The 26203-nt window shown below is 38.6% G+C and overlaps 1 protein-coding gene across 1 annotated transcript; it reads left to right on the top strand.

Moving 5' to 3' along the window:
- On the top strand, nucleotides 1–25674 carry susd3 (sushi domain containing 3). The gene is made up of 4 exons (XM_043686557.2): nucleotides 1–408; nucleotides 14320–14467; nucleotides 16719–16880; nucleotides 24622–25674. Exons 1-4 carry the CDS (start codon nucleotides 324–326, stop codon nucleotides 24845–24847), a joined length of 621 nt encoding a protein of 206 aa, XP_043542492.1. The 5' UTR covers nucleotides 1–323; the 3' UTR covers nucleotides 24848–25674.
- The last annotated feature ends 529 nt before the right edge of the window (nucleotides 25675–26203 follow it).

Below are 26203 nucleotides of genomic sequence, written 5' to 3'. Positions count from 1 at the left end.
GTGTGTGTGGTATAACGGCTGTCACGCAACTTTTGGGATTGCTCACTGACTTGACCTAACGGTTCGACTTTCTTGGATTAGTGATTGTAGAAAACGGGCATACATGGGCCGACTGGGATCAAAAGTGTCCCTGTAAGATCGCGAAGAAACACCGCGAGGGGGGATCCTTAATCGTCTCCAGGACTGGACTCGTTAAGGAACAGACTTTGAAAGCTCAAGAAAAAAAGGACCAGCCTCAGGTTTCGGCTACAAGAGACAGAAAAGTGATTCATCTTAAAACTAATACAGGGAGTAATTGAGACAGTTTTTTAATAAGTTCGGATATGCAAACCATTACTGAATCGTCCTTTAATAACTCAGTGATAGGGGTTTTCTCAGAAGATGCGAACAGCGTCCAGAATCATAAAGGTGAGGGGGGATTGTGGGGTTTGCATTTTTGAATTGTCTGAATACAGAGATATGCGACTGTGTTTGCTGATGGTGCTGCATTTTTATCGCATGCTTTCCGTTTAGACGCCATTGCAAATACCTGCCTGGAGCCGGTGTATTTCCACAGCGTTAGCTGAGATAGAAATGTGGTCCCTTAAATCTTCTGGTACACACATCCTGCAGCAAATGATTTTACCCACTGTCATCGGGTGAATTACTCAATCCAGCAGCCAGTGCAGACCAGTAATTCTCACTCATTCCCATTTACCTCATTGTCATTTAAGAGCATTTTAAGGGGTCTTTAAATTTCCCATTTCATACACACCCTTCTGCCTGCTTTGTCAATCCGAGTTTAACTTTTTAAACCAATTAAATCGTACAGGGGACTTATTGTTTTCTTTTTAAAGGCCACGTGGATTCTGAAAAATACATATTTTGCTGCAAACTGTTGGTCAAGTTAGTTAATTGGAATTTTTGTTTTAAAAAAAGAGAGGAACAGCAATAAAATTAGTGCGTTATCGGTGTGTCCAGTTGAGGGATAATTGGGTGACACTGCTTGGGGATAGCATGGCAGGGGGGCAGTATGCTGAGCGCCCCCTCCTGATCAGATGGAGTAAGGCTGCAGATGCTGCTCCTCGGACTGTCAACTGGAGAAAGAACAGCGACTTCTTCTCCACATTCCACACCTTCGTGCGACCCGCTAGCTCCTTTCTCATGGCAATAGGCTCTGAGCTGTTTTGCTGGAGACTTTGGAATTTTGTGAAGGATAAGCGGGGATATGAGTAAAGCATGATATATGATAGTTTAAGTTCAATGATTTTGAACGCTTTATTTTCCTTCAGAGAAGTAAACTGTTTTAAAACCATGCAGATTGGCGTCTCTTCCGTCTGATTTTTATTAAAATGCAAATGCCATAGCAATACTATATCGTCTCTTTGAACAACTTCATTCTGAGTTTGACTCAGTGGAGTAATTGCTTCCTGACGATTATTTTCCCAGATTAGGCAATTTAACACAGAAAGAGAGAAATCAGTTGAGATATCATACACTCCCTTGTGTTGGAAAGGCAGTGTGGAGGATATTGTATAGTAACGATATTTTGTTTTGAAACAGATACTTCATGCAAATATACAGAACTAAGATCTTCACTTCAGTTTCTTGCATTTAAAAGTGATCAGTTTTAAAATTGATGCATTGGAATCCCAAACCAGCAGAGTGTATCCAGGCTTTAAAACTTGATTATCCTTACGAACTTTGACCCAGACACAATGATAAAACTCAGCAGTATACGTTAGGTCTTCGTTCAGTTCCATACCACTTGGTTTATTTTTGTCTGCTGGGAATCGACATAAGAGTTCTTGCTTAATGCAGATGCTTGAATAGATGGTTTTATCTCTATCTCTAAATACCTTAATTGATCCATTTGTTAGAAACGAAAATATTGTGCTCAGCAGTGTGTAGGTGCATTTTGGTAAAATTTGGAATATTGGACCATTTTGATGAATTTCTAATTGATAGTTTATTAAAATTTGGTTTTTCAAATGTATGAAATAGCCCAAATTCTTACTGCTATTTCATATTTTTATTCCTTGCTCAAAATATATGTTGTACATGGCATGGTGCTCATGTAAGTTACTGATGATCAATTTTACATATACAGTATGATTAAAGTGGGCTCAGAAATGACAGAAGACTGTGTGTTTCTATTTGTGACATGTTGGTCAAATTACTTTAAAATAGTAATATTTCTGATTAATTTGAGTTGTTGACCAGCCTGGCAAGCATCAAGCCTTCAGTATGACTGTTCAGTTCTGCTGTTTGCAGTTTGGCAAAAATGATCTCATTAAAAATGGCATGTGAGGATCCTTGAGCAATTTGTTTGAAGTGGACTAATAAATTATTTAGCAATGCAATCAAGGTATCATTCTTAGGTTATTGATGCATTGTGATATTTTCAATAAAATTAAAGGTAATACACAAAATACGAGCTATGGAGTTTGGGGTAAATATTACCATTGGTAGAAGCTTGATTAATGGACTGAAAACAGAAAGTAAAGATAAATGAGACTTTTTTTTCAAGTTGACAGGCAGTGACTAGCAGGGTGTTGCAAGGATCAGTGCTAAGGCTTTAGCTATTTACAATTTATTTTAATGGTTTATATCAAGAGACTTAGAGCAATATGCCTATGGTTTCTGGTGATATAAAGCTAGGTGGGAAGGTAAACTATGAGGAGGAGACATGGAAGCTGCAAACGGATGTAAATAGGTTGGGGAGGTGGTGGCATTGTGGTAATGTATTGAATATTCCACAGGCTTAGGGTGATGTTCCAGGCAAATGAGTTCAAATCAGGGGGTGCAATGGTCTAGTAGTATTATCGCAAGACTATTAATCCAGATGCCCAGGTAATGCTGTGAAGAAACATCTCACCAAGGCAGAATTTGAATTCAATTAAAATTGAGAGTCTACTGATTGACCATTGCTAATTGTTGGAAAAACCCATCTGATTCATTTACTGTAATGTCCTTTAAGGAAAAAATCTGTCATCCTTCCCTGGTCTAGCTTATGCGTGACTCCAGACCTTCAACAATGTGGTTCATTCTTAACTATCCTCTGGGCCATTAAGAATTTTTAAAAAATCATTCTTATGATGAGGGCATCACTAGCTAAGACAGCATTTATTGCCCATCCCTAATGAATTCATGGTCATAATTAGACTCTTAATTCCAGATGCTTGTTGAATTCAGGTTCCACCATGGAAGGATTTGAACCCAGGCCACCAGAACATCACCTCTGTCTCTGGATTAACAATAATACCACTAGGCCGTTGCCTCTCCAGATAGACAATACATGCTGGCCTAGCCAGTGATGCCCACATCCAGTGAAATAAAGAGGAAAATGTGAGGCAACAACAAGTTGTCAGATGGAACATAATGTGGCTAAGTATGAGGTTATTCACTTTGGCCGAAAGAAGAGTATAGCTGTTCAGAAAATTAACATACAGCTACAACTAGCAGTTAGAAAGGCAAATGACATCCTGACCTTTTACAGTTGTAGAAAGACAGGGTTTTGGTGAGACCATAGCTAGAGTACAGAATTGGTCTCCGTATTAAGGAAAAGATATAATTAAACTGGAGGTAATGCAACAAATGTTCACCAGATGTATTTCCTGTGATAAGAATTGTCCTATATACAAGGTAGTCTAAAATAAACCTATATTCTCTGGAATTTAGGATATTAAGAGGTGATCTCATTCAAACATATAAGATTCAGAAAGGAGGAGAAAGTGAGGACTGCAGGTGCTGGAGATCAGAGTCGATAGTGTGGCACTGGAAAAGCATAGCAAGTCAGGCAGAATCTGAGGAGCAGGAGAATTGACCTTTCAAGCATAAGCACTTCATCAGGAAAGATTCAGAAAGGCCTTGACAGGGGAGATAATGGACAATGCTTTTCCCTCACTAGGCTGTCTAGAACACAGATGCTAAGTAGGGGGAAGGGCATATTCCCGGGATAAGGAACAGATCATTTAGAACTGAAATGAGAAATTTCTTCACTGTAGAGGTAATAAATCTTTGGAATTCTAGATAGAATAGAATAGAATAGAATAGAAGAATACAGCGCAGTACAGGCCCTTTGGCCCTCGATGTTGCGCCGATCCAAGCCCACCTAACCTATACTAACCCACTATCCTCCATATACCTATCCAATGCCCGCTTAAATGCCCATAAAGAGGGAGAGTCCACCACTGCTACTGGCAGGGCATTCCATGAACTTACGACTCGCTGAGTGAAGAACCTACCCCTAACTTCAGTCCTATATCTACCCCCCCTTAATTTAAAGCTATGCCCCCTTGTAATACCCGACTCCATACGCGGGAAAAGGTTCACACTGTCAACCCTATCTAACCCCCTAATCATCTTGTACACCTCAATCAAGTCACCCCAAACCTTCTTTTCTCTAATGAAAACAGCCCCAAGTGTCTCAGTCTTTCCTCATACGATCTTCCTTCCATACCAGGCAACATCCTGGTAAACCTCCTCTGCACCCGTTCCAGTGCCTCCACATCCTTCCTATAGTATGGCGACCAAAACTGCACACAATATTCCAGATGCGGCCGCACCAGAGTCTTATACAACTGCATCATGACCTCAGGACTCCGGAACTCAATTCCTCTACCAATAAAAGCCAGTACGCCATATGCCTTCCTCACTGCACTATTTACCTGGGTGGCAACTTTCAGAGATCTGTGTACATGGACACCAAGATCCCTCTGCTCATCCACACTACCAAGTATCCGACCATTAGCCCAGTACCCCATCTTTTTGTTATTCTTCCCAAAGTGAATCACCTCACACTTAGCTACATTGAATTCCATTTGCCACCTTTCTGCCCAGCTCTGCAGCTTCTCTATATCCTGCTGTAACCTGCCACATCCTTCCTCACTGTCAACAACTCCACCGACTTTCGTATCATCCGCAAACTTGCTCACCCAACCTTCTAACCCCTCTTCCAGGTCATTTATAAAAATGACAAACAGCAATGGTCCCAAAACAGATCCTTGCGGAACACCGCTAGTGACGGCACTCCATGAAGAAACTTTGCCATCAACTACTACCCTCTGTCTTCTTCCATCCAGCCAATTCCTAATCCAAACCTCCAACTCACCCTCAATGCCATATCTCCGTATTTTCTGCAGTAGCCTACCATGGGGAACCTTATCAAACGCCTTACTAAAATCCATATATACCACATCTACCACTTTCCCCTCATCAACCTCCTTCGTCACCTTTTCAAAGAATTCAATAAGGTTTGTGAGGCACGACCTGCCCTTCACAAAACCATGCTGACTATCCTTGATCACATTATTCCTATCCAGATGTGCATAAATCCTATCCCTTACTCTGTTGTTGAATATATTTTAAGCAGATTTTTGCTGTCTTAGGAAATCAAGGGATATGAATGGAAAAATGGAGTTAAAGCCAATGATAAGTCATTGTATTAAATTGAAGAACAGGTTCAAGATGCCAAATGGTCTACTCCTGCTTCTTTTTCTTGAAATCTTGTATTTTTTATGATCTGTCATTGCCAGTTGATACGTAGTCGTGTTTGGCATTGGTACAGTCCTCGTGTGTTGACAGCTGATGATTCCAGAGTTTATTCTTGGTGCCTGGTAGCAGTGTCAGACAGACGTATTTAACTATAAAGTGCTTAAAACTTTCTTTTGTGAATACTGTTGAATGAATGACATAATAGATCACAAAACCAATTCTTCAGTTTATTTTGACAGGAATTGTAGAAGCCTACCTGAATTTTGCTCAAGCTGAAGTAAACAGCCTTGCACAGTAGTTGGGGACATTTCAAAGTAGCACAGAAATGGAAAATGAAGTTCAAACAGTAAAACTTTAAATATAATGGATCATAGTCTGTAATACACATGAGCAACACGGTTGCAGATAGAGGAGAAGTGAAATAAAGAAGGGACAGAAACCATTGGTCAATTCAGAAAGAGTTTGGACTGGATGTAGAGAAAATTCCTTTAGTATGGAATTACCTAAATAACTGGCAGAGCTGGATGAATGCCAGTGAAATGGAAGATTAATAAAAAGCAGCATCTTGACACTTGAAGCAAGTGGTTTTGTACAGAATGAAATCAGTCAAGGTCCCAGGTACCGAGAGTATGGACGTAATAAAATGGGTAGAAATAATTAGGGAGAGGAAGAGCACTGCCAAATATTGTTCACCCAAGAAAATGTAGAGTGAGAGAACCAGGATGGAATATCCGGGCAAATCATTCATCCCTTCATCAAAAATTCTTACTTAGGTATAGTCTCCAGTTTACCATCCAACCCAAACTCAGAAGTGAATAGTATTCTTAATTGACTTGCAAACCTGGCCAGTGCCACTTAGCTTAGATTGTACTTATACTTCCCTGAAAAACTTCCATTTAGAATATTCATTGCTAATGTGTGAATTATTTAACAATTTTGTAACAAGCTGTCAAAGAAGAAGACAAGGGTTACCGGCCAGGAACAAGCAGGTGAGACTAGTTTAGATTGGGATTATGTTCGGCATGGACTGGTTGGATCGAAGGGTCTGTTTCTGAGCTGAATGACTCTGACAAACAAGTCATACAGTAATCGCTTATGGTTGGTAATACTAAGTGCTTTTTGTTTAAAAATAATAGTTTATGATCAATCACCAAATAAAGTCTCCTGTTATACCACTAACTCCTAACTGGTCTACAGATTGTCAAGTTGTCTAGATCAATAAATATAGATTAATAGATTAATATAAATTAATGTGCTTAATTTTTATTGGACACATTATATAGTTGACAAAATTAATATCATTAGAAGGTAACCTGTCGGTTTATACGTGCTGGCAGTTAACAAGGTTCTAGAATTTATCCAACCTGATATTGAGAAGTTGCACTGTTAGGTGGGTTACTTACTTTCCTTGCAGCAAATGGTGTTCACTTCTGGGTGGCAGAGTGATGAACATCCACTTGTGCAGTTATTGACTATTGCTCTTCAATGCTGTGGCCTGAAGTAAATATACCTTATGCAGTGGACCTAGAATTCAAAGCAACTGACTTAAGTTGCAACATTTCTGATCTTTGGAAAACCTGTGTATTTAATTAATGTTCTGGATGTTTTATGTATACAAGCCTTTATGAGAATTGATCTTGAAGTATTCCTTGTGTGAGGTGTATACAATGTTGTGATTCTGCCTGATTGCTACACTTCTTTGTGTTTGGCAACCTGCACACACATGTCAGTTGATTTGCTTTAATGTCTGTTTCATAACTTGTAATATGTTTCACTGTTTAAATAAACTAACCCAGGGTTAAATAAACTAACCCTGACAAGTGATTGATTATTAGACCATTAGCATGACCTCGGCTATCGCCAAAAGGGTGGCAAAGAAAATGTAATTAAGTGAAATCTAGATTGGTATGTAAGGGAAAGCATAATTGATGTTTATATTGAGGGCAGTTTAAGTGGAGCATAGACACCACATTTGGACCAAATTGACTATTTCTGCACTGGTAAATTTCATGCAAAATGTACAGTTAAATAAACAATAATACAACTGATCAGAATTCCAGTTGTGAAAATGTATCTACTTGAACTTGATTTTGAATGAATTTGATTGGAGCAGTTGTACTTAATTTGAATGTTGTGTTGCTGGAGTCTCATTAGGATTGCAATTTACTGCACAATGTAGTATTAATTAGACAGACAAAAATGAAGATGGAGATCTTCTATTCTGTGCTAATTTGTTTATCCTCCAGTTTTCAACATAGTGGATTACCTACTCTTTAAATATTTACATAATCCAGTCCCCAAAGAATTGTTTGAGTGTGTACAATCAATCCCACTTAAATCTCACTCACATCTATCCATTTATATATCACAGCAGAATTTACATTGTGGAAATAGGATGGAAATTGTTACACACATGAACTATGGTCAGCAGAAACTGAAGGAAAACCTTCTGATCTTTTGATTAGACAATTCCTAACCTTCCACATTCAATATTGATTTCAACAATTTCAGTTTGCAGCCTGTGCCCCCATTTTTCCAAAGCCAGCAGCTGCTGCTGATATATTGTTTCTATTTACACCTCCTCAAGACCCATTTTTAGTTTCTTTCCTTGTGTCGTTGCCATACATTTTGTCATTTAATCTCTCCTGCCTTTTGTCATTTCACAGACCCTTCCTTTTGGCCTTGTTCCCTCCACTCCCCATTTCCTGCCTCTCTATTTGTTTAAATCCTGCTACAATTCTTAATTTATCTACTTCACTCCTGTTGATGCCGTTTTAGCTGTTGACTATTTCCAAACTTTTACTCATAGCTTCACTAGGTTGTGTCAATAAAAGTTCATTCAATAATTCACCAAAAATCTGAGAAATCAGGAATAGTGGTAATTGAGTCTAATTTTTCAGGAAGTATGTATTTTAAATTAGATTAGATTAGATTCTCCACAGTGTGGAAACAGGCCCTTCAGCCCAACCAGTCCACACCAATCCTCCAAAGAGTAACCCACCCAGACCCATTTCCTCTGACTAATGTACCTAACACTATGAGCATTTTAGCATGGCCAATTCACCTGACCTGCCCATCTTTCGATCTTTATGAATAATCAAACTTGATCTATTAAACAAGTTGCAGTATTAATTAGTTGGATTACATTGTTTCATTTCATTTGAATTAAGTCTTAATTATTTAGTCTTTTATTTAATTGAACATAATCATTTGCAAAAATATCTTAATTACGTGTGACTTTACTCCAAGGTCAGTTTAATACATTTACATGTTTGAGGTATTGATTTTGGATCTCCAGATTTTTTTCGTTCTTATGTGGCCAGTTTTTAAGCAAAGGTTCACAGACCATAGAAGGTCTACAAGTAGATTTATGAGATCAATCAGATTTCTATCTAAATGAGGCTTGCCTTGTATGTGTTACAAGCCCAGTTCCTCGAGACTTACCTATCATTTTGATGGATTTGTTACCTTTCCATCATCAGTGTTTCTTATAATGATTACCACTAGCTTTCTTTAGCCTGCTGACACGGTCTTCCTGAAGTTAGCATGAGGTTACCTTGACTGTTTCAATCCAATTAGCCCAGTGCAAAGACAAATTCAATATGTCATTCTGTTTTGTTATTTTAAGTTTTCTGTACCTGGGCTATGGAATGTTGTACAGGAATGAAACAATTTCACCAGGGAAGGCACAAATGAACAAAAAAATCATTGCTTATCTCATATAATCTAATTCTGATGTAAAAAAAAGACTCGAAACATTAACTCTATTTCTTTACCCATAAATCCTGCCTGACGTTGCTATTTCTAGCATTTTCATTTCAGATCTTGAATATCTGCAATGTGATGCTTTTTATATGTACTTCATTCTGTTAGATCTTAGTCCCTGCTGGGCTGATGCCCAGTAATGTTGTTAGACATTATGGAAATGTATATTGAATATTGAAGCTTACTTGTTAAAGTATGTTGAAGGCATAGCATGGAAAAGAAATGAAAAGGTGAACAAAAGGATTCTCTTTTAAGTTTAGTAGTAAAATGAGGTATGCATTTCTGTGTTTCTATCTCCCTGTACTGTTGAATGAATTCAAAATTGTGGTGGGCGATCAAGAAGAAATGGGCAACAGATGAAAAATCTTTCACACAGTCATGATCAAGAAGGAGTTATAACTTGAGCTTCCCAGCATCTGGTTAGAAAACAGCTTTGAGACCAACTTAACCATTTGAAATATGGTGCAATAGAGGCATATGCTAGAACAGAAAATGGTGAGAAAAATACTGAATTCTAAATGTGGCATTTACCTTTCACAATGTAAAGTGCTTTTATTAGCAGACTGTCGATGGAGAATAAAAGGAAATTGCAAAAGTATGGTGAGTTCCATTACCACAATGTTCTACATGAACCCTTTTAAAACCTTTCAGTGCAGTCATTCCTGTAAGAAACGTTGCAACTTATTTCTGTACATCAGTGCTCCAAGGATCAATCTAAAATAAATTACTGATTATCTGCTTTTTTAAGCTCTTTTGAGGGATAATTGTTAATCAAGACACTGCAAGAAATCTCCAAGTCATGCCTCAGTTGCATATATTAATAAAGGCATTGCAGTTTAACAGATTTTCACAGCCAATATTAATCTTTTCAATGCTAGTAGATCATATTTCACTTGTGTTAACTAAAACAGCATTTGTTGGAACTTGGAAATTTTACTGTAAATGGTAGGAGGGCCTGTTAGAGAACATAACAGTTAATGTTTTGAGTTTGATGCTATTCCATAGTTAAAAATGATAAATTAATGAAGTAATTTTGATAGAGGAAAAAGGAAATGTGTAAAGACTATGGTCAAAGGGTGAAATTAATCAAGAACCTGAAAGCCTGTTAGAAAAACAAAGCTATAGAAGTTACTGAAGTGACATAATTCATAAAGCTTGAAAAATTAATTTTTAGACTTTACCCTGAAAGATCATGGAAACTAATGAGAATATTTGCCCACTATTGCCAGTACAGATCAGAAGTGTCTCCATGGGGTAAGGTGTTGAGAGAACAATGGGTAAGGTGATGATTCTGGTTATTCTGTTTGGGGAGGACCATTGGAATCTCTGGGAGTGTAATGTATTGTTGATACAGCCCTAGTCATTTTGGTGAATGGCTTTTGGAATAACCTCTGATTTCATAGATTTTTCTAAGCTACGTTAACAGTATTTCAGTTTCAAGTAATTTGGGAGAGATACTTAGTTTATGCATATCTCTTGTGACCACAAGGCCAATACTCTGCTGCTATTTCGTCAGCTTTTGTGTATAAGCAGGGAAATGAACCAGTGCAGTGACACCAATTAAATTTCTGTGTTCCTCCAAATACCAATTGATGACGATGGAACTATTACACAGACAGTGCAGACTGCAGTGAAGAATCATGGAAGTAAAGTTAATAAGTCTGCAACTGACAGAGCATGTTCTCCCTTATTCCCATGACTCCAGTTTTGCTAAGACTCATTGATGACATGTTATTAAATGCTACATTGATGTCAAGGGCACTCATTTTCACTTCACTTCTTGGGTTGAGCTCTTTTGGCTATGTTTGGAACAAGGTTGTAATGAGATTGTGAGCTGAGTTGTCCTGGAAGAACCCGGAAGAATGTAGATTATTGCTAAGTGCCACTAGATAGACTTGTTGATGACACTGTCTGACACTTGCTTGATGATCAAGAGTAGCTTGCTGGGACATAATTATAAGGACTGGATTTAATCTGCTTTTAGTGGACAGGACAAAGATGGACAATTTTCCATATTGTTGGGTGTATGCTGATGTTGTATCTGTAATGGAACAGTTTGGCTTGGGACACAGCTAATTCCAGATCACATCTTCAGCACTATTCAGTACTGCTGGAATGTTCACAGATTCCAAAGCCTTTGCAGTCTTTGGTGCCACCAGCCATTTCTTGATATTATGTGGAATGAATTGAATTGGATGAGGACTGGCATCTACAATGTGAGGGACATTTTGGAGAGGTCAAGATGAAGCATTCACTTGGTACTTCTCAATAAAGATTATTGCAAATGTCTCAGCTTGATCATTGGACACTGATGTGCTGGGCTCCCCTAAGATTGAGGATCTGAACATTTGTGAGTTGTTTAATCATCCACCACCATTCATGATGGATTTAGCAGGACTGCACAGATTGTATCTGATCTGTTGGTTATGGGATCACTTATCTTTATTCATTGCATGTTGCTTCTGGCATGACCTGGTTGTGTCTTCCCCAGTTCAGCACCATTGAACAAGAGTTGATTACTTAGCTTATTGATAATGGTAGAGTGGGAGATGTGTCGAGCCATGAAATTACAATTTGTTGTTGAGTACAATTCTGCTGATGGCCACCAATGCCTCATGGGTGCCCAATTTTGAGGTGCAGAACTGTTTAAAATTTATCCCATTTAGCATCATAACAATGCCACACAGTACAATGGAGGATTTCCTCAGTATGATAATGGAACTTGGTCCCTGCAAGAACTGTGTGGTGGTCACTCCTATCATTGCTATGGACAGTTACTTAAGTGAAAGATCTATTGGTGAGGAAAAGGTCAAGTAAATATTTCTCTCTTGTTAGTTCCCGTACCACCTCCTTTGTTATAGGACTTTTCATATCACCATAACATCTGTCTTAGGATTCACAGTGTAGAGTTTTGGCCAGAAGCTACGTTTAATAGATGCCATTATTACATCAGAAAATATATTGTGCTGATGATTAACCTTTTGTGTTATTAACACCGTCGTGTTAACTGCATTAAAAGTCACATTCTGTGGGTCCTGGAAATCTGAAATAACAGCAGAAAGTGCTGGGGCATCTGAGCAGGTCTGGTTGATCTGTGGAGAGAGAAAAACAGTCAGTGGTTCAAATCTAGTGTGACTCTTTACTATCTGCCCTGCGTGGCTACAGAGATGATTTTCTGATGTACTCTTGTACATTTTAAATTAACGTTTGTTTGTTCATCTCATGATGTTCAGTTCAGTGACTTCCTTCGTGTAATAAATTCACCTGAACCCTGAGAATTGTGGATGAAAAAATGGTGTAATTTGCTGAACAGAAGTTCCAATGAAAATCTTATTTTGTCTTATTAAAAATGTTTACTGCTCCCAAATATATTAAATCCTATGATGACAAATGCCAATTTGACTCTGATAGTATTCTCACAAGCCCTCAATATAAAGTCAGTTCTTGTAATTTTATTGAGGCTGATGCTGTTTCATCACGTTTTTTAAATGGTATTTCTGAAGTGTGCCTGGCACAATCCTCTTGGAAAGCCATTGGCACCTCTCATGCATGTACATAAATATGTTCTTAAATGTGTGGAGCTGGGCTTTCTGAGAGCAGCAGACAGACCATCCTTATAGTATCTTGAGTCGTTCAATAACTCTTCACTTCATGTAAGAGCATAAATAGGAACAAGAGATAGCTAAGCAGCTGCCCAAGCCTGATCTGAAATTCGATAAGATCATTGATGGACTTGTACCTCAAAACCACTTTCCTGCCTTAACCCTATAATCTTTAATTTAGTTATCACTGAGTAGCAAGATCCAAATGTAGAACTGGGTTCTGTAGTTTATTACATCACAATGTTTTTTGTTTAACTAGTGGTGGGTCATACTTCCTTGCTGGTGTTATATATGGTGTCTTAATGATCAACATGCTGTCCAGTGTTGGCATAATCCACATGGGAGCTAACAACATCCATCTCCATGTCTACCTCTGCATAGCCTGCTCCTATGCTGTGAGATTCTGCCTTCGGTTATCAAGCCTCTTCTTTAAGATCGTCTGTTAAAACTGCCTCAGAATCAACAGGTGCAGACTTCAGAAGATAACAAAACATGGAGCTAGTTTAAAGATCCTTATTTTTTGAAAGGAAAAATCTGATTGCAAAAGTTGCACTTTCCATTATTCTTGCTCATGATGTGTTTAATAAAGATGGTGCTGACAGATACATGCAGTTTCAAACATTATTTTGAAGGGGTTCAATTGTAAATTCTTCATCTGGACCACTTTTGGACATCGTTTAAGTCTTTCCAGTCTATAGGTCTGATCTACATGTTCACCTGTACATGACTGAGCATGTTATTTGGAGAACAGCAAAATTACATTGGATGCCAAAATTATGCTAATTGATAGACAGGCATTTTCAAAGATTAATATAAATCTTATGAAAAAAGCCGATTAAAAGATCAAAATATCAGACTTGAGCAATAACTGGAACAGAATTCAATTGTACTAATGCTAAAAATACAATACTTACCTCAAGCATATGGAGAGAAATTGGACAACATTTTAAAAGTGGAAAATGCAAATTTCCAATGGTAAAATACTCTGAATTGCACTATCCTGCTCTGTTTCCTTAGAGACCGATAGCAGAAGTTAGTATAATCATTGGTCATTGTGAGCTGATGTGCTTCCTTATGTTATTTCAGTCAGACCCATATCCTGTTTGTCTTCATGGCATGTTTTTATCTGAGCTGTGTTTCACTTCTGAAATTGTTATCTGCTATGAACTGGACTTTCAACCACAAGCATTCACACAATTGCTTTATTACAATTTGTTAGTGTCTCTCATCTTTATACATATATATGGTACAAGGAAATTATTTATTTATTGAGTTCTTCCCCAATTGCCTTCCATTCATCTTGCAAAATTCTTACTTTAATGTTCGCCATTTTAAATTGTGAGGTATTTTCCAGAACTCTCAGCAAAGAAATAGAAGTGCGTCATCCTTTAATGGTTTGTATTTTGTTTTCTACCTTAAAAATAAATTGGAATTTTATGGAAGGTAACTAAGTAGAAGTATTATTGTTTTATTTCAGCTATTTCAAAGTACGAAGACTTTGGTTTTAAACTCGCAGTGATAGCTTCCATTGTCAGCACAGCCGTAATTTTATTGATGAGCGTGGCTTTTTTAACCAATTGTCTGATCAAATGTGTGAAGAAGAGTGAGAGAAGGAAACAACAGAGGTAAGGGTGTATTGATGAACAATTCATTAACTGTGATGTTGTAAGGATTATAGTTTCCCTGTTGTGAATTTCTCCCATTTCATCTGTTAGAATAACAGAATCCATTTGGTGTAGAAATTTCACTCATTGAACCCATAATGACCCTCCAAAGAGCATCCCACCCAGACCCAACACCCAACCACATCCCTGTAACTCTGCATTTCACATGGCTTCTCCAGCTAGCATGCACACTGTGGGCAATTTAGCATGGCCAATCTACCAGCCTGCACATCTTTGGACTGTGGGAGTAAACTAGAGCATACAGAGGAAACGAACGCAGACATAGGAAGAATGTGCAATCTCCACACAGACAGTTGTCCAAGGGTGGAATCGAACCTGGGTACCACTGAGCCACCATGCTGCCCTGTTTGTGCCATGTGATTCTGGACCATTAGACAGGTGACCTCAGCATGAGCTTAGACAATGAGTGAGGGCAGTCTGGCTGACTGTAGGAAGAACCAAAATCAAGCTTGATCATGCCCACTTAAAAGTAGTGCTCATTGGATAGCCACCAGCAGCAGGAACCCTTCCCACATTCAGCTTCATAACCCAGTGTTGACATTAATAACAATACTTCCATTAAGCAATAAGACATAGGAACAGAAGTAGTCCATTCAACCCATTGAGTCTGCACTGTCATTCGACTGAAATAATGCTGATCTGATAATCTTCAACTTAATTTCCCTGCCTTATCCCCATACTTCTTGATTCTTTTACTGATTAAAAATGTGTCTCAGCTTTGAATATAATTAATGACCCAGTTTTAACAGCCCTCTGTGGTAAAGAATTCCAGATTCACAACTCTGAGAGAAGAAATTTTTCCTTGATTTCTGTATTAAAAGGGCTATCATTTACTCTGAGATTATGCCCTTTGACCCTAGTCTCCCATAAGGTGAGGTAACCTCTTCACATCTGAAATATAAGGTGAGATAACCTCTTCACATTCCCTCTTCAATAAACAATAACATCTCATTTGCCTTCATATTCACTTTTGAAATAACTCCACAGAGGGCGGTATCCCATCACCAAGTCACCCTTTGTTTACACATGGACAGCCCTTGACACTGATCCAGCTTCCTCAGAGCCAGCTCTAAGAGTGAAACGAACCTCTGACACCTCTGTTTATTTTTTTTTTCACACATGTGTGTGACTCAGTGCATGGACTCAGTGAAGACACCATTGTGTCTTATTCAATAAAATTTGATTCAATATTTCTGCTGCGAGGACAAACACCCATGGAGCCAGTAACAATCAAAGCCCGATAAAGGCAATGCTTATGTGAGAAAAGTGAAGGAGGGGGCACTGGGAATTAAATCAAAATAGAAACACTGTTTTAAATCTGTCAGCCAGGGCTCCCTAATTGGGGCGGTTAATTTGGTCCAATCAGGGATCTCATATTCTGAGGTCCACCGGCTGACTTTGTTACAATCACTACAGTCTCCTCTCATTCTTCTAAACTTCAACAAACTTACTAAATCTTTTCTCATTAAAAAAAATGCCCTCCTAACCCAGGATCAGTTTAGTCAACCTTCTCTGGTCTGCTTTCACTGTGTCCATTGTTACATCAAAGGAGGTCAACTAATTCAGCCTAGACTGGAGATATTACATATTTATTCAAAAGATTCTTGCTTCAGTTTAGACATTTAAATAATGTCTTGTGATGAAACCACATTGACTTACTGTTGGGTTTGGCTTCCCACAGAGTGAGTTACCAACATATACGGGAATAGTGCAGAAAATTAGCTTTGTGGTAGATGATCAGCAGTGATCTAGAATGGCTGAGTGGTCTACTCTCTTCCCTATGTGTCTAACTTGAGTCAGGTTCTAAAAGGTGAAATTTCATGCACTTTCCTTCAGGAAAGTATGAGTCAAGACAAAAAAAATCTCTGAATCCTTTTTATTATTTGGTTGCACAACTGAGCCTTCCTCACATTCTTTAATGGCACAAAATTATTTGCAAGTGCAAAAGATAAGCTTTCAAAAATATGGACGAAATATCGACAATCTACAAATTTAGAAACTGATGGACTGGAAAAGATCTCCTGCTCCACTTGACTTTATTTCGCATGCCTTCTTCAAATTCTCATTTCCCACCCAAATTTGTAGTGATCAGGGGAGAGGTCAAAAACCAAATAAATTTGCAGGTTGTTTGGGGGAAACATATAATTTTGTTTGAAACATTATTTTGAATATGTTCTGTAATATTTTTCAGACAATTGCAAACCTGGTACCAGATTGAATGTGATGTAATGGAAGGGTCAAGAGACTTTTTCCATGGACACAAAGGCAGAAACAATAACAACAATAAACTCTGGGCTAGTACATTAACAACAGAATTAGGAGTGGATGGTTTGGAGAATATCAGATTTTCCAGGTATTTGTTTTTCTATCTGTGATTGCCAAAGAAGTTGTTGAATGTAAAAGCAACATTACTTTAAGAATATATGCCTTTCTTCAACTTACAGTCAAATAGAAGTCCCTGTTAGTTCAATTGTTGAGTTTATTGCTTGATGTGAATGAAATTGGCCTACAAGAAGCTTTGACCATCCAACGTTGGTCACGTGAGAAGGAATTAAAAATTCTTATTCCTTTTTCAATGATCTTTACTAGACAGTGAGGTGGTTTCAATTGATGTCTTATTACAAAACTACCACCTCCTGGAGGATAATAAGCCAAATGGAATTCTTGAGAAATATGCATCAGTGCTTTTCTTGAATAGAGAGTAAAGTGTATCAAACACCATTCCGCTACTGCAAAAGAATGCATACAGATGTTTATAATCATTCCCTGCTACCTTCTATATTTTCTGGGTTTTCCAGAAGCAATAGAGTAAAAACACAGTTGAAGTGAACTGTCATCTTAGCTGCAAAATAGAAAGCCCTGTGCTGTGGAGCTTTGCTCAGTCAGGGAGTTTGATAAGCAATTAAATAGATTACTGTGTAAAAGTGAGATACTTATAAGGAATTGTGATAGAAGTTAAATGATTTCAGATATGATGGGTCACTTATTGAATTCTTCCTTGATGGTCACAGCAAAATCAGGTTTAAAAGTAGCTACTGCTAGCTGTTCCTGCTGGTCCGAAAGAGTTTGTGGCAGTGTGGTATGCCAAATCTCCTGTTGACACACAGATTTTTTTTTTTACTGCCTTCGTCCTTGAATAGAGAGCTAGCTCAAAGGTCAAGTCCAAGTGTTTGCAACAAAAGAATATTTTTCCAAAAAAGGAGTCAAGCTATTCCATTCAAGCCTAAGAATGATGTCAATGACTGCTGTATAACATCACAAGAAAGATCACTTTAATTACTCCTGTACTTGGTTATCTTCAGAGAAATGTAGAATTCTATCTTGGTCAAAATAGTATGAAGCAATTTATTGTCAGTTTCTTTGTGGGATGTGAGTTTTGTTGATAAGTAATGCCCATTCCTAATAGCCCTTGTTTTGAAAATGTGGGTGTACTATACCTTTATGAGAGTTAAAAGCTGGCAGTGACAGCAGCAAGTGTTCTCAATAAGGCACAATATAACACGTGCTCCAGCTACTGGAGTAGCAGGTTGCCTGGAAATGACAAAAAAAAACAGATTCACATTTGGCCAATTAGTTTAAATTGTTCCCTGAAAAAAAACAATTTCCAGTCAAGTTTTAATTGAGTATATTGACAGTCTTAAAAGCCAATGACACAATTCGATGCTTTGGGGTGTGAGTTCAAGGAAAATTAAACAGTTGGGAAGAGAACTGCCAAGCCCAGCATGTAAACAGACTGCTTAAAAAAATAGTTCTCTTAAAAGATACCTTTTCGATCAGTAACCTGTGACACAGAAATTCCTAAGAAGAAGAAAATGACACAGGAAGCTCCAAATAGAAGAACTGAAAGCTGCTTGGTTTTGAGATAAGAAGTGTTGTTTTATAAATCTTAATTTGGAGTTTTATCGGACTAGTATTATAGAAGGGAAGGTAAAAGATAGGTTTGAGTAAGGACTTATGCGTAGCTGCTAGTTAACTATTCTCTGTTATACTTTAAGAAATAAAGTTGTTCATTTTTACTTTGAATAGTTCTTGGCCACTCGAATTTTGACAGATTACTGCACAGGATAAATGTTTTCTGTGTTGCTGGTTTTAAATTAAGCAGGAGGGTTTACCCTGTGCTGTAACACCCTTGAGAAGATGATTGTGAGCCACCTTCTTGAATCACAATAATCCATGAGCACAGTTCCATAACTTTGACCAGTGATGATGAAGATCGTGTTGTAGTTCAAAGTCAACCTGTATATGTGACTTGCAAAGGAACTTGCAGGTAGTGGTGTTCCCATGTATCAGATGCTAATTTCCTTCTAGGTGATATAGATTTGTGAGGTCCAGTTGAAGGAGGCTTGGTTAGTTGCTGGAATGCATCCTATAGATGATGCACATTATTGCCGTTGTGTGCAGAAGATAAAGGGAGTGAATGTTTAATGTTTATGCTGTCAATTGTGGGTCGCTTGTTCTAATTGTTATGTGTTGTTGGAATTACACTTTTCCAGACAACTGGAGAGTATTCCATCACACCTCTGACATGCACCTTGTAGATGGAGGACAGTCCAGGAGGGTCAGAAGGTGGGTAATTCACCACAGAATTCCCAGCTTTTGACCTGCTCTTGTTGGTACAATGTTGAGGATATATTGCTGGTTTACTGAGTTTCTGATCAATGGTGATCTCTCAGAATGTTTATAGTGGGGGATTCAGCTTGTTAATTCCATTGAAAATCAACAAGTATTAGTCAGAGGAGATTGTCTTTGTCTTTGCCTGACATGCTAGTGGTGTGAACATTACTTGATACTATTCTGCCTAAACCTGAATGTTTCCCAGATCTTGCAGCATGCAGTCAAGTTCTGTTTCAATATCTGAGGAGTTGCAAATAGTTCTGAATACTACGTAGTCACCACCAAACATCTCAATTCTGCCTTTTGAAAAATGGAAGGTAATTGATAATGCACCTTAAGATGCCTAGGATACTATCCAGATGATGTCCTGATGCTGAAATAATTGGGTAACAAACAACTACAACTCTTTTCCTTTCATACAAAGACATGACTCCAGTCTGTAGAGCTTTGCCCTGATTACCATTGTCATTAGTCTGTAGACAGTAATGATAATGGTTGGAGGTGTGAGGGAGGAGGGGTCAACAAATTTGTCATAATGCATAACCAAGTTGGAAATGGATCAATGAAAATAAAAGATCCCTGGATACGTATTTCTGTGGTCACTTTAGTGGTCAGTTAGAGATCGGTGGAGAGGATGCATTTTTGGTTTTGTCATTTGAAATTAGTATAGGGTTTAAGTACTTCACATATGCAACTTGCACAAGCACTGTTTATTTACCAGTATAATGTGCAATGCATTTGTTTTAACAAACACTTCCTGGACTTTACTGCCACAGCACGAGCTCTGCACGTGCCCTATTCTCCTGGTGATCTGGTGTTTTTGACCAGAAATGAGTATGCAATCAGTCAAACCATCAATCCAATGAAGGACTATTGTTCAGTGTGAAAAATTGCACAATCATCTTTGCTTAACTTCTTGCATTTTAATAAATTTTAAATTTGCACTGCATGTGTTCAGGGTTAAGCACCAAGTGTCAGTGGCCATCTGCCCTGACAGGTGCTGGGCCACCGAGCCCTCAAGAGCCTCTGGCACTGGCTAACTGATTACTCTGGTAGTGAAGGTGCTGGAGCACATGTCCATGGTATGGTAAGCAGTACAGCAAGATCCTGGCCTGTTAGACATTTTCAGTTGGCAATATTTGGTTCAGAGTGATGATATCAAACTAAGCATTTGCCTCTTTATGAAAGAGAAGTACGAGGTTAAAAAAAATCTCTAGTGTGTTTTGACTGACTACTAACCCCAGGTTAATGGAACCCTAAATATGACTGTGGAAGGGTCTTATCTGGTATGTGAAAGTAAGGGAACATCTCTGGGACACTCGCATCAATAAACCCCACGACCTCGTGGCCAAACATTTCAACTCCCCCTTCCACTCTGCTGAGAACATGCAGGTCCTGGGCCGCCTCCACCGCCACTCCCTCACCACCCGACGCCTGGAGGAAGAGTGCCTCATCTTCCACCTCGGAATCCTTCAACCCCAGGGCATCAATGTGGACTTCACAAGTTTCCTCACCTCCCCTCCCCCACCTTTTCCCCAGTTCCAAACTTCCAGCTCAGTACCGTGCTCATGATCTGTCCCACCTGTCAATCTTCCTTCCCACCTATCCACTCCAACCTCCTCTCCGACCTATCAGCTTTACCCTTTCCTCCATCCACCTATTACACTCTCAACTTCCTTCTCCACAGCCCCACCCATCCCATTTATCTCTCCACCCACGAGGTTTTTAGCCTCATTCCTGATGAAGGGCTCCTGCACGAAACATCGATTTTCCTGCTCCTCGGATGCTGCCTGACATGCTCTGCTTTTCCAGTACCACTCTAATCTTGACTCTTATCTGGTATGCAATAAACCCTGAAAGGAGGATAGACTCTTAACAGTAGATGTCAAGCCAACTTGGGCAGTGACAGACTCCTGAACACAGGAACCTAGAAGATGATAACAGACTCCCAAACTGGCCAGCTTACAGCAGTATTGGATTGAATACAAAAGACACAAAATTGATGTACTGGCATTTCTGTCACTGGACAATCCGGTTTAGGACAACTAAACATTGTGGAAGGTAGATCTGTACAACTCTGCTGGGGTTGGTGCTAAATATGGTATTTGATTTCAAATGCCTCTAACACTAAGCGTTTTCATGTGTAGAGCTAGTTCATAGCAGCATGGTTGTGATGCACATTGAGGGTGGTGAACTTCACCAAGTACAGACACCAACTGCAGAAACCCTTGATGATGCTGTTGAGGAGCTATATGCGATTTTTCAAAGAAACGTCAAACACCATCTCTAAATGTGAGAGATTGACTATAATGAGGGACTTGATGTGAAAATTGGAAGTCAGGCTTTGGCCTGGGTGAATGTAGTTATAGTGGGGAAAATATTAAAGTCTAGCTAGAGCAAATTATGGGTCTGGCCATAAGCTGGTATTGGGCCAATGTTAGACCCATGTGGTGGAGACAGAAAGATGCATAGAGAAACTCTCCCAATTGACAGATAGATTGATTCCCTAAGAACTCCAGTATGTTTGAACAATACTCAGAATGAAAGATGGTTTCACCTAGGAAAAAGGTACTAGCTTGAGAAAGATGCTTAGCTGCCATAAAAGCTGTGTTGAATATAATGTGCCCAAGAAACCCCAGATAACAGCGCAATGCTTGAAACTGATAGAAAGTAGCCGATAGACAAGGCAGAGGGACCATCATAGAGTGCCTTACAAAGAGCTCTGCAAAAAATGAAACATACTTGCAGAACAGTCAAAAGGATTGGGCTAAAAGAAAGGGTGCAGACTGTAGAAGATGAAGATCATAAGGACAACTGAAAGAAGTATGCAGAATGTTTCACAACTTTGTCAAAGAAGCATAACTGCTGGCAAGATGCAAAAGCAGGTTGAACGGGAATATAATCTGAAGTTAATTAAGTAAAGCAATAGTGGCATCAATACTGCACCCAGTTATATGGTCCATATGCATGTTATACAGACTGTAACTTGGGGAGAGATGGAACCAGAAGCCAGATTTGTGAAGATGAACATGCAATTCAGAAGCTGGACATTAGCAAAGCAACAGTCCTTGATGGTATACTTACTGAACACCTGAAGACCTAGAGCTGTGACTGCTGTCAGAGCCACAAAATAAATCATGGAACTGAAATGGAGACATGACATTTGACCAAATAATTGGCTAGTTTCTAAGCTGGTAATATTGTCAAAAGGTGAAGGTAGCTGAGAGTATCCATATTTACAACAATGAGCTTGATGATAATGTCACAAAAATGCTGCTTGAAATGATCAAAGGCTCTCAGACATCAACACACAAGAAATAACTGAGGAAAAGTTGTGTTTCACCATAGGCAAAGGGATATCAGATGCCATTCAAGTGCTGGACAACATAATTGGAAAGCATGTGAAAAAAAACATGAGAAGAAAATCTGAGTTCACTTAGCAGATGATGCAAAGGCGCCACGTGGTAAACCCTGTGGAAATTTTAAATACAACATCACTTAATCTGGCTCATTCAAAAACTTTACAAATGGATAATGTGTGGTGTGTATATCAGGTGACCAGACAGACAGAGCCATTCAGTTTGGCAAAGGTGTTAGACAAGGACACCTTCTTTCACCACTACTTCTCAGGAGAAAAACTCACAAAAGAAGTCAGCTCTGCTGTCCCAGAACATCTTGGAATGACTATTGATAGTCACAACTCTAGAGCAACAGGAATGCTGATGACACTTCTTTGATGGCCAGTGATGGATGTAGTGGCTGAAGAGCTGAGCAAGTCAAGTCTGTACTGACAGTGGAGCATCAACAAAAATACGATATACCTAATGAGAATTTATGGTGAGACCAGTGTGACAATTCAGTCCACAACCATTGTGAAGATAGATGTATTTCAATTGCTGGCATTGATGGGACAGAGACACTGAACTCAAAACAAGGTTGCCAATTGCCTGAAGCTCATCTGAATTAACATTAGAGAAAGTAGAATATTGCATTGAATGGGTGCAAGAGCTGTCAGGAAGAGGTTTGCAACTGTTGAAATAAGGCTCTGGTGAAGAGTTATTTGCAGTCAACTGGGAAGTGCAAAGAACCAATTAAGTTGCTCACAGGTGAATCAGATTCCCAGCTCATCATGGGCTTTTAGCTGAAGAGAGGAGATGGAAATTTAGAAAATATGACCATGGGCAAAAGCAGGCAAGAGTTTGGTGTTGGTAAGGTGCAAAGATGGATCATCAAAGAAGAATAAGCCGAGTTGAAAAAGGACTAAATGGATGGAAAGCATCAAAAACCGGTGCGAGAGAGGAACAAAAGTGGTGTGCAGTGAACAGGAGATGCCTGTGACCTCCTGCGAATTATTCTCACCAGTTTAGTGATCTTACAGTGAAAAGACAAAACTAAATGCCTAAGGGAATAAATCAAGCTGAATTAAACTTTTTTTTTAAAATACTTGATTTTGGGATGAGGGTGTTGCTGGTTGGGCCAGCATTTATTGCCCATCCCTAATTACTTGGTGAGTAGTTAAGTGTCAGATACGTTGCTATGGATCTAGAGTCACGTGTAACTCAGACCAGATAAAGATGGTAGATTTCCTTTCCTAAAGGATATTAGTAAACCATACAGATTTTTACAATAATCAACTGATTACTTTGTTGCCATTTGGCCAGCTTTTAATTCTAGAATTATATTGAATCTAAATTTTACCATCCGTCATTCAAAACCACGCCCTAAGAACATGAAAAGAAAACAAAGAACTGTGGATGTTGGAGATCTGAAACAAACAGAAATAGTTGGAGAAACTCTGAAGAGAAAACAAGAATTAATGCTTTGAGTCCAGTGACCAGTGTCCAGTCTAAAGAAAGGTCACTGGACTTGAAACACTAGCTCTGTTTACTCCCCATACTTGCTGCCAGGCCTGCTGAGTTTCTCCAGCATTTTTCTTTTCATCAGAACATTAGCCTGGAGTTCTGTCATTATTCCTATGCTACCACCTCCTGCTATGAGCAATAATATTACTGAGTGTAACAATTTGAATCCTATTTACTTTGAAAAAGAATTTCAAAGCTTACGCAATGGCATATAGTATAGTGTGTGGTACAAAGCCATTTAAATAGTCTGATTCTAGTTTAGATCATTGCTGTTCCTGAGTTTCATCCTTAAGGTCAGGGTGAAGTTTATGGTACTATACATTTGTTCTATCACTTGCAATAATGAGAACAAATATCAGGCAGAATTTAAGCCAACAGGCTTATAGGGCATCCTATTTAGATCTACATCAGGTGAGGACAAGATCAGGTTTGGTTATATTGGCTACTTGCATTGGGAATGCACCAAGCTCATCCATGAACAATGGTTTTGGAAAGTAAAAGTGATGAATTATGTTTGAACATCAAAGAAAATGTTTTTTTGATAATGATTTTATAGCTGTGATTTGAGAATGATTTGATTGCTGTGAATACTGTTAGCTTTTATTTTATTGACTGCAGGTGCCAAGAGAAGATCACAAATGACTTTGAAATCACAGCAGATTGCAGGCAAAATGGACCCCAGAAATCTTTTCAACCATTGAATCCACAGGTTTCTAGAAAATACGAATTCACTGAGTCAGTGATTTTATTGGATCCACTTACTGACAGGCACATTGTTGAAACTGACAAATCTCATCAATCCCAACATAAATCTGCTCACTATATTCCAAGATATCATCCTTGACACAGGAATCGCTGAATACCTGTCAATATAATGGTAACTGAGCAGACATGGGTACAGAACATAAATACTTGGAAGTGACATGTGCCTTATGACAATGATTAACATATCAGCAGACTTGATTTTATTTAAATTTTATTGAGGAAATGTTTACGTTCAAAGAAAACAATGTTCACCAATGACAATCAGCCATTTCAAGGAACTCACATATCTGTTTGAAGATCATGAATAAACATTGGCTCTGGATTGGTATGAATAATTAACTTCGAATTTCTGTAGTGCAGTTCTTGAAGCATGGCCGTTATTATTTACTCCTCTGTAACTCACATACAATAATTGTATGTCTGGCTTAACGTCTGTTTAATGTACTTGTTAAACTAATCATTTTCATTATTATTCACATTTCTCATACAATTGCAAATTAAGCTAATGAATCCATTACTACACTAGCTAACTTCAGACCTATCATATTTTAAGATGAAATGCAGCAAGTTTTTGCCTCAAGAACTTTTCATCCAGTTATACTACAGCCAAAACAAGAAAAATGAAGAATGGTGTCATCCAAACCTTCTTGTTGAATTAACATTGGATAACTGCGGACATGACTTTTGATTAGCCTTATACACAAATTAAGATTTGAAAATAACTTCACACCTTGGAGCATACATATATACAGTTACTTTCAAAGTATCTTCGTGACTATTCATTTTGACCATGAGAGTTTCTTGCTATTGAAAAAGATGAGTGTGGGCCAGCTCTGTAAATGTTGAATTGCTGGTCAGCACTGTTTTTTATTTGTTGAAGCAAGATTAAACTTGATTGTTCTAGTATTCAGCTGCACGTGTACAGTAGATTGTTCCAGAATCCCTCAAATATCAACCCTTGATCACATCCTCTGTATATATATGTTGTTCCATAGCGACCATCATTCAGAGAGTTGGGATCAGTTTCTGCGTTCGTGGTGCTAAAGAGTTCTATGCACGAACTCTTTATGGTCCTTTATCTCCATGTTATCAGGTTACCTGTCTAACTTGGATGAATTATAATCTTCTTCAGCTAAACGTTAGTGAAATCAAAGTTATTGTCTTCGATCCCCTGTGTCAAACTCCACTGTTGATGTCAATTCCATTTCCTTATCCTCAATCTGTCTCATCTCACAGGCAATTACCTTGAGCTAATCTCAGTGTCCTGTTTGACTGCGAACTAAGCTTCTGACCTGTTTCTGACCTATGGCAAAACTGATGCAGATGGAGATCAATGCAAGCGAGGTTATCCAGTTGGATAAAAAAAGATTAGATCAGGGTACTTCCTAGATATTATGAAGTTATACAATGGATGTCCAAAGAGACTTCAGGGTTC

This window comes from Chiloscyllium plagiosum, unplaced genomic scaffold (assembly GCF_037043375.1).
Source record: "Chiloscyllium plagiosum isolate Xiang-an unplaced genomic scaffold, Cpla_swu_hap1 HiC_scaffold_14, whole genome shotgun sequence".
In the NCBI taxonomy this organism is placed as follows: domain Eukaryota; kingdom Metazoa; phylum Chordata; class Chondrichthyes; order Orectolobiformes; family Hemiscylliidae; genus Chiloscyllium; species Chiloscyllium plagiosum.
Note: the sequence above shows the minus strand (reverse complement) of the source record. Positions and strands in the feature narration are given on the sequence as shown.